Below are 10,374 nucleotides of genomic sequence, written 5' to 3'. Positions count from 1 at the left end.
GGGTTTTGGTAGTTTTGATAAGGTTTGGGTAGTTTAGTTCTGCATTGAGGGTATTTATATGTTTTTGGTACTATATGATTCCCGAGTTTGGTAGTTTTGGTGGTTTTGGTAGTTCGGGTTCTGTTTCATAGTACAGTACTTAGATGTACCAGTCTCGGTATGACTTCTTGGTAGTTTTTGAAACTAATTGGGACCGCTGGTTGTCAACAGGCTGAGTATGACACTCTGGAGAAAAAATGGAAGGAAGGTCAAGAGCATACCCTATTTGTGAAGGAGATGTTTTCTGATATCAAGCTTGGGAAGAGGTTCCTACTATATCCTAGGCCCCATGTTAATGATTCGGTAAATGTGATCCCGGTGTTTGGTATGTGTGTTGCATGCGGTGAGCCCTTGGAGCGCGCACATGTAGTCGGAACCTTCATGCTAGAGTGCCGACACCAGTATCATCCCTTGTGCTTCAATGCTCTATTACAAAGCAAGGATCAGTGTGTCAAGCCGGGTTGTAATATGGTAATCTCTGATTTGGCAAAGTCCTGGGCCAGTGGGCTTCAAGTTGTCAAGAGTAAGTATGTGTACATTTTTGAATACATATGCGCACTTGCAACTCAGTGAGGTTTTCATACAAGTAAGTATGTGCTATCTTTCTTTGTGTTTGCAGAGGAGCAGGATGCTGCAGTTGCTGACCAGCACGCCACAAAGTCGGCTGCAAGTCGAATATGGGACATGGATGAGGTGACAAGGGAGATATCAGATGTTCTCCACGATCTGAAGCAAGGTAATTCTGTAGGGAAAGACAATGTGACAGTACAAAGATGTGAGGCAATAGGTGACAGCGAAAGTAAAAGTGAGGAGGAGGCCAGAGATGATAAAAAGACAGGTGACAGCGAAAGTAAAATTGAGGAGGAGGCCAGAGATGGTAAAAAGACCAAGGACAAGGAGGAAGGTAAAGTCCCTGTTGTTGTGGAGCTGGATGCGGAGGAAAGCCAGGATGCTGCCAACACAAAGCTCGATGAAGCAACGGCCAAGAAGGGAGAGGAAGAACCCACAAAGGGGGGTGTTGGGGAGGGGGTGGAAACCACAAAGGGGAGTGAAGGGGAGGTCAAAGAGGGGTCAGAAGGCAACAAAGATCGGAGGGAGGCCGAGGATGAGCAGGAAGAAGTACTTGCGAACGATACTGTTGTGGACAGCACCGATGGGGGCGTTGACTCTAGTACTGCCGATTCTGTTTCGAAGCGGAGAGGTGATTCCCCTGATTCCGTGACCCTGCAGGAACTTTTCTGTTTGCAGAGAAAGAAGCGCAATCGCGCCCGTGATCAATTATCCCGTGCATGCAAACTGTAGCCAGTGAGAATCTATTGTATTCCGCACTTTGTGCGTTTTAGTGATTGAGTCAACTTGATTTTTTGGCCCTGAGCTTTATCTGTTCTCTCTGTCTAGTTTCTGTGTTGGTATGTTACCTTTCGTTACATTACTGTTTCAGTTGTCCTCACTATATGTGCATTACAGTACCAAATTTGGTACTTTTTGGTACTGTTGAACTTGGGTGCACGTCTGTCCACTATTACAGTACCAATTTGGTACTTCTTGAACTTGCGATTTCGGATAGTCCTTATCACTTGTGCAATACAGTACCAAATTTGGTAGTTTTTGGACCAGTTTTCTGTTCTAGATATGATGTTTGCACTGTGTATTTATCCCCACTCATTATGTTTGTTGGTGCTGTAGTAAGTTGGTGGCTAGACGAGACACCGGCAAGCACATTGTTGCAGCCTGATGTGGCTGCTAGACGCGGGCGGATGATTGTGCTTGATCTTAATCCCAGGGGATTCACTCTATATACAAAACGGGACGCCACATGCGAGCGGACAACTTTGATAAAACCCCTATATACGACTCATATTAGGGAATATGACCCCCCTTTCTACGCTTATACGACAATCCATGCAAAAAACTATCATACCCCTATCTTACATATAAAATTACGTCTTACATGATCCAACTGAGTAAAAATAGTCAAAGAGCGTGTAGCATAGTGATTGGCAACGTACTAAGTAACCCCTTCTATTGATAACTAGATGTACCCTCAATGTGTCTTAGTTTGACGTTCAAACTATGTGCCCGTTCAGTCTGCACTCTAGATATTCGTCCAATTGTTACTCCAAAAACATGGTCACGAAGTTTTGTTAGGTTCTCCATGTAAATTTGCATCTATACAAACTCTTTATAGCTTTCATCCCTCAATGAATGAACTATATGCAAAGCAGTGTTAGTTCTTGCATGTATCTTTGTAGCTATTGACTCACAAGTTTGAGGGCAGAATGTTTTGGGAAGCCATGATTTTGAAACACAAAAACTTCCTCTCATGTTTCCCTTTTCTCACTCTCCCCCCTAAATATGATACCCCCTCCCTTAATTTTTAGCTTGGGAGATAAATTACTGGGGGCCTACCCCTAACTTATACGCTTATGCAACTTGTAGAAAAAACCCCCTCCCTTGCACTTACGTGGTGTGGTAAGTTTTCCATGGTGAATCCCCCGGGATCTTAATGGCATGCTACTAACTAGCTGCAGCGAAATCCCCGAGGAACTTGAGTGCCTGCCAAAGGAGCACACGCCACGGGTAGTCCATCTTGGAGGGAATTTAATTTGTCTTGTAAGGCCGGATGCAGAGCAGTTCATCCTACGGCTTAAACAGAAAGCCAGCCTAGTGTTGTGGTCCTGCTGTAGAAGGGAAAAACTGTTACACATGGTGAACGTGTGCTTCCCCAACCATAGAAGGCAAAAATATTTTGCAGGTAAAGCATGCCCGCTTTGAATGTTGCAGGACATATGTTACGCATACCTCTAACCTCGTTATTTGGCATTAGCAGATATTCTCTCCCAAGAGGATTGTGAAATATGGCGGGCCTGTATGTCGGAGGTGCCGGTTGTGCCCAAACACATGGGCGATAAGCCCGTTTTCCTGAAGAAGCTACGGACGTTGTGGGCAAGGCACCCGAAGTACGATGCCAGCAACACTATTCTTGTAGATGATTGTAGATACAAGTCTCTTAAAAATGACTATGAAAACTGTATGGCAATCCGATCATACGATCCCATGGTAGTAGGAACCGATTACCCGTTTTACTTGCTGGATTTTGTTTTGCCTTGGTTGCTAGGGTGGATAAGGGATCGGTACCCAACAGCGTACACTCGCAAAAACCGAGTCTTTGACATTGAAGACGATATTTTTGGGTACATTACTGATTACATCATACAGATGGAGGGGTACTCCTATAAATTTGATCCCCCGAGGTAGCAAATTTCCATAATCATGTAAAAAGTGGAATTTTGTAACCCAATACTATACATAATGGAAAACCACTTCTCTTGTTCAGACTGTCTTGGTATCTTGATCTCTACTGTTGAAACCTCTGACTAATTCTGTTGAAACCTCTTGGAGCTAACCAGGTTGCCCAACATTTTAATTTTTGAGGCAGATAGCATCTATGTTTGGCATACCTTTCATGTTATCAACGTAGTTCTAGACATTGCTTAAGGTGGTCGTATCAAATACGAATAGACAAACTGAAAAATACCAAGAAATAAAGTAAACCATAAGTGATACAGCAAGTTCACGGAGTACCAAATTGTTCCAAATTTGGTACTATAATAGTGGACAGGAGTAAACCCAAGTTCAACACAGTACCAAAAAGTACCAAATTTGGTACTGTAATAGTGGACCGACGTGCACCCAAGTTCAACAGTACCAAAAAGTAGAGATATAGTGAGGACAACTGAAACAGTAATGTAATGAAAGGTAACATACCAACACAAAACCAGATAGAGCAATAAAGTAAACCATAAGTGATACAGCAAGTTCAAGCAGTTCCAATTTGGTACTGTAATAGTGGACAGACGTGCACCCAAGTTCAACAGTACCAAAGAGTACCAAATTTGGTACTGTAATAGTGGACAGAGAAGCACCCAAGTTCAACAATACCAAAATGTACCAAATGCACATATAGTGAGGACAACTAAAATAGTAATGTAATGAAAGGTAACATACCAACACAGAACTAGATAGAGAGAACAGATAAAGCTCAGGGCCAAAAAATCAAGTTGACTCAGTCACTAAAAAGCACATAGTGCGGAATACACTTGGTACTGTTGACTACCAGATTTGGCACTATTGACTACCGGATTCAGTTGTTCAATCAAGGCTTCTCATTGCCCTCAAGTAACATGGATGCACCTTCGTCACTCTCATCATCATGATATGGCATGCTATTGTATATCCTCTCATATACTTCAGTAGACAACTTGTATTGTAAAATTTGACCTAGGGATCCTGCAATAGGCTCCATCGGGAAACGTATGGCCCTAACAAGATGTGAGTAGATCATTACCGGAGATGTGTGATCCAATAGCTGGTATGTATCAGCTTTTCCTTCAACTTGGCCATAAAAAAAGCCTTCAACAACCTTCCCTCCTCTAACAATTTTGTTATGCCACTTATCCTTTTGTGCTTTCACCGTTTGGTACAATACTTCTGTGCATTTGATAATGTAGAAGTCTTCATTTGCCTTAGCTGCTTTTACTGCAAAATTATCCCCTATGGACAGCATGCCACTTAACATTTCAGGGCATCCTTCATATAGTGGCAGGTTGGACACTTGGCTCATCGGAATCGATGTTGAATCTCCACCCTCCTCCTCGTCATCGGATTCGTCATCCCTGATTGTATCCCCGGACTCTGGCAAGGGTTTGATGCAAACATATTTCCATTCTTCAATGTGCATTCTGTTCCTGCATCTTCTCCACAACCCACGCATACACGGATCACAAAAGCATGAAAGTGATCGAAAGCGTATGGCGGTGCGGTTATCCTGTGAATAGCCATTAGCACAATGAAATGAGCGGGAGCCAACGATGCACTCACAGTCCCATTGCAGATTGCGATGCACTTCATTCGTGCCAATAAGCCAAAAGACTCTTTGCGTATGACACCTCTGAGACTGTTCTCTTGGTTGAAGAGTTTCTTTCAAAAAGTTGACAACATCGGCTGTACACTTCATACGCCAGCCATCTGGTTTCAATTCCTCATGCGTCAAAGTTCTCTTGATGACTGTCCCTGCCCCATCATGTTCATTTTCCATGGCCGGATGCAGAGAAGTTATGCATCATGTGCAAGCCTGTCATTTAATAGTACCTGGCCACAAAATAGTAAGGTCTACGGGCCTTGAATTGTGAAGCAGCACCATCTGACCAAACCCAATGTTGTTGTTGAGAATGTCCTCGTTCTTTCAGCCACTTGTCATGCAGCAAGAAACAATGTTGTACAAACAATGTGTCATGCTGCTTGTCATCCGATACGTAGAAGTGTAGCGTCTTCTGTGTACCACCTGCTGCATTTCTTAAATAAGTGATGTATACAAGTATTGTGACTTGGGTAGACCACCAATGCATTGACTGAATTTCATTCTGAACTTTAAAGGAATAATTCTCCGCAAAGTCAATAATAGATACTACAACGTTGCTAGGAGAATTCTGCAAACAGTCCTTGAATTGTTGGGCTTGCTAGCGGAAGACAAAGTTGTGCCTGATGAAGCCTATCAGATGGGCTGAAAATAGGCTATGAAAAGTCCCACTTTTCATCCGTTGCACAATCAAGTCCTTTCTCTTCTTCTCACTCCCACCTTCGTGAACCTGTCCTGTTCCAACCTCCATGAAAAACTTCACAGACACCTCCTTGCTATCCTCTGCTATCTCATCGGGACAAAATGTCAACCTCCGTACTCCACATTGTGAGCAGTCCCCCATCAAGCATTTCTTTGCATGGTATTCACAATTTGGAGGCTTTGGGCACATGATGGATTCCCACATAACGGTGATGTGCTGACACACTGCTTGGTTTGCAAAACATGTTCCTCTCTCATCACCTCTGCAGCAAACGGAGCAAGTGAAAAGGTGACCTTTCTTGTGGTGCCCGAATTTGTTCTGCCGCATTTGATTAAGGGCCTCTTTGAAATATAGCAACTGCACATGAACCACACAGCAGCAAGTATTTCTGTCCTTCAACTTCCATACAAAGTATGGCTTCAATTCCTCGAAGCATCTAAGAGACACTACCACTGTTGGGTGAGCCTTCTTGAATCTTTGGTACAGCTCAACCTATGGGACAAAAACAAAACGATTCAGAAAAAAACCAACATCATGGTACTGGTAAAATTTCACTACTGCAGTAGTGCCAAAACTGGCTTTCGACAATTCCAAATATGGTACTATAATAGTGGACAGACGTGCACCCAAGTTCAACAGTACCCAAAAGTACCAAATTTGGTACTGTAATAGTGGACAGACGTGCACCCAAGTTCAACAGTACCAAAAAGTTCCAAATATGGTACCATAGATCTGGTACTGTCGGTAGGCTTTGGTACTCTATAGATATTATTTGGTACTCTACATATAGGCTTTGGTACTATCAGAAGTGTGGGGTACCCTGTAAATATACTTTGGTCCTATAGTGGTAGGCTTTGGTACTCTACAGATAGTCTTTGGTGGTATCCGATGAGTTTGGTACTCTACATATAGGCTTTGGTACTATCAGAAGTGTGGGGTACCCTGTAAATAGACTTTGGTCCTAAAGTGGTAGGCTTTGGTACTCTACAGATCGGATCTGGTACTCTTCAGAGCGGATTTGGTACTCTATAGATAGTCTTTGGTGGTATCCGATGAGTTTGGTACTCTGTAAATAGACTTTGGTTCTCTATACATAGGCATTGGTACTGGATAAATAGGTTTTGGTACTCTGTCGAGAGGATTTGAAACTCTATGGATAGGCTTTGGCACTCGATCGCTAGGATTTGGTACTCGATATACCGGATTTGGTACTCTACAGATCTAAGTTGGTACTCCATAGATAGGCTTTGCTACTCGATATACTGGATTTGGTACCCTACATATGTGCTTTGGTACTTTATAGATAGCCTTTGGTACTCGATAGACAGTATTTGGTACTCTACATATAGGCTTTGGTACTATCAGAAGTGTGGGGTACCCTGTAAATAGACTTTGGTCCTATAGTGATAGGCTTTGGTACTCTACAGATAGAATTTGGTACTCTGTAAATAGTTTTTGGTTCTCTATACATAGGCATTGGTACTGGATAAATAGGTATTGGTACTCTATCGAGAGGGTTTGAAACTCTATGGATAGGCTTTGGCACTCGATAGCTAGGATTTTGTACTCGATATACCGGATTTGGTACTCTACAAATCTGCTTTGGTACTCCATACATATGCTTTGGTACTAGATACACCGGATTTGGTACTCTGCTTTGGTACTCCATAGATAGCCTTTGGTACTCGATAGACATGATTTGGTGCTCTACATATAGGCTTTCGTACTATCAGAAGTGTGGGGTACCCTGTAAATAGATCCTGGTCCTATAGTGATAGGATTTGGTACTCTACAGAGAGGCTTTGGTGGTATTCGTTAAGTTTGGTACTCTGTAAATAGACTTTTGGTTCTCCATACATAGGCATTGGTACTAGATAATTAGGTTTTGGTACTCTATAGAGAGGGTTTTAAACTCTATGGATAGGCTTTGGCAGTCGATAGCTAGGATTTGGCACTTTTGGATAGTCTTTGGTACTGTAAACACCCTCTGCCATATAGCAGACTACCAAATTTGGTACTGTCTAGACCAAATAAGCCTTAAGTAGCACCAAACAAGATGTACAATTACTAGGAGTTGTTGGTACCTGAGATTCGTTGAGTAGATGTATAGGATGTTTGACGACACTTTTCCTTCCAATTCTCATCTTGCATATGTCTTTCTTGTTGGGTGAAACTCTGCTCTCTGATGTCCAAAAGGCATATACCAAATCTCTTGTTTCATTGGTAATAACGGTTCCTCGTGGCAATTGTCTCTCACAAGCACCCAATGGAAACACTTCATCTTCATCTTTATTCTCTAGCCGTGAGCTTGCTGCAGCTATATTCCTTCGATGGATCCCCAACATACTAGCCATTCTGGATTGGTTTATTGATTGTGAGTTTGTACTATTGTTCAGAATCATTGCCAAAGAGCTTCTCTTTACAAAAAGTTCACTTGCTGAATGAGGGACCTTGATTTGAGTCAAAGTGTTGCGCACACCCGATACAACAGTGTCTTTGACTTTGCTGAAATTTGATGGTTGCAACAAGGAAAATGTTTGGTGGTCCAGGAGTTGTCGGAATATTTCCTTCTGCTCATTCTTTGCAATCCATACTGTTTTCTTGTGCCAACATCGAGCCACCACTGCAAAAATGTTCTTTCTTGACCTGGCTTCCCGTAATCCAAGAGCAGATGTAGAATGTCTTTCCTTGCTTCTCTGTGCGTGTTTCTTTGCAGCCCAATAATCACGAAGAAAAGCCTGATTATCGGCTGGAATACTAATGCTAATGGAATTGATGTGCATCTGCTGAACATTGCTTGGGACACCTTGTACCTCGTCAAAAGAGAGGAACTGTGCGTCACCTTCCATCTCGTCGATAGAGAGGAGCTATGCATCACCTTCTACCTCGTTGAAAGAGAGGTCCTGAGCATCACCTTCTATGTCATCGAAATAAAGGTCCTGAGCATCACCAAGACAGTAATCTCCTGCGCTACTATCCATTTGCAGAGAGAGAGAGAGAGAGAGAGAGAGAGAGAGAGAGAGAGAGAGAGAGAGAGAGAGAGAGAGAGAGAGAGAGAGAGAGAGAGAGAGAGAGAGCACAGCAGCTCGGTGGCTATGGAGGCGGCAAGGAAGGCAAGAGGGTTCAAAACTGAGAGAGACACACAGGGAGAGGGACGTGCGAGGGAGGGAGGGAGGGAGAGAGAGAGGTGCTGGAGTGAAAGCTCCCAACCGTAACCCCACCCCCCGGCCCCGCCGTCACCCCCACCTCTTCTTAGGATTGCATGCTTCTAAAGTTAAAAAAACGTCCACTTAAAAAAGAAGCTTATTTGCCCTCCCCAATTCCAAAAAAATGCCCATGGTTTTTACACACAAGAATCACCAAGCATATGTTGTGTCAAGGACACTACTTTTTGTACCACCAAACCATGCTTTGACCCAGACACAAAGATCCTCAAGCACTTTTTGTGCTTTATGAATTCTTTCACCCATATCAAGATCTTGTGTACTGCCATATGCCTTCAAGGTGCAAGTCAACATCATTGCATTTGGAGAGATGCCCTCTCTTTGCGTCTGCTGAAAATACCTCTCTCTTTTTGACCTGACTATGTTCAACATATCCTGCAATCAATGCACTACTTGAGATAACATAACCTCACTTCGCATCCGCCGAAAACAGCACAGAGCTTCTTGGCCATGGAGAAACACCTCGCTTTGCACCGACCCAAAACAACCCAAAGATTCATGGTGCAAGCATATGTGATTGCATCTGGAGAGACACTCTCGCTTTGCACCCAACGAAAATAGCCCAAAGCTTCTTGAAAATGACCATATTGGGCATATTTCGCAATCGGTGCACTCCATGAGACAACATGCATCTGGAGAGACACACTCCCTTCGCATCAGCTAAAAAAAACCTAGAGAGTATGTGTTTACATCTAGAGAGACATCCTCGCTTCGCATCCGCTCAAAAACTCCTAGAGCTACAATCAATGCATTTTAAGAGACGACATCCCAAACATGAAGCTCTGCAAGCACTTTTTGTGCCTTATGCAATCTTTTGCTCATATCAGCATCTTGTGTAATACCACATGCCTTCAAGGTGCAAGTGTACATCATTGCATTTGGAGAGATGCCCTCTCTTTGCATATGCTAAAAATACCTCTCTGTTCCTGACCTGAACCTACTGAACATATCCTGCAATCAATGCACTTGTTTCGCATCAACTGAAAACAGCGAAGAGCATATGCGATTGCACTTGAAGAGACACCCTCGCTTTGCATCCGCCCAAAACAGCCTAGAGATTCAAGATGCAAGCGTATGTGATTACATCTGGAGAGACACCCTCGCTTCGCATCCACCCAAAACAGCCCAAAGATTCAAGATGCAAGCGTATGTGATTACATCTAGAGAGACACCCTCGCTTTGCAAGCTATTTCGCTTTGGTATTCATCGACCCACACTCAATCAATCCATCCACAAATTGACCCTCACACATGTTACCATTCAAACACTGAGAAGCCATGGTGATATTTGATATATGCAAAATGTAGGAAACATACACACAAACCATAGACATATCCTGCAACCAATGCACTCCTTGAGACAACATTGCATCTGAAGAGACACATCAATGCACTCGTTTTGCATCAACTGAAAACAACGAAGAGCATATGCGATTGCATCTGGAGAGTCACCCTCGCTTTGCATCCGCCCAAAACAACCCAGAGATTCAA

At 43.2% G+C, this 10,374-nt stretch overlaps 1 protein-coding gene across 1 annotated transcript; it reads left to right on the top strand.

Annotated features, from left to right (window-relative positions):
• The first annotated feature begins 216 nt into the window (after positions 1–216).
• Positions 217–1,404, top strand: LOC147457721 (uncharacterized). Its single transcript, XM_086513648.1, has 2 exons — positions 217–562; positions 659–1,404. The coding sequence occupies exons 1-2, from the start codon at positions 277–279 to the stop codon at positions 1,339–1,341; spliced, it is 969 nt and encodes a 322-aa protein (XP_086369774.1). The 5' UTR covers positions 217–276; the 3' UTR covers positions 1,342–1,404.
• Positions 1,405–10,374: the final 8,970 nt, after the last annotated feature.

This window comes from Adiantum capillus-veneris, chromosome 5 (genome assembly GCF_014529385.1).
Source record: "Adiantum capillus-veneris isolate H3 chromosome 5, ASM1452938v2, whole genome shotgun sequence".
Lineage (NCBI taxonomy): Eukaryota > Viridiplantae > Streptophyta > Polypodiopsida > Polypodiales > Pteridaceae > Adiantum > Adiantum capillus-veneris.
Note: the sequence above shows the minus strand (reverse complement) of the source record. Positions and strands in the feature narration are given on the sequence as shown.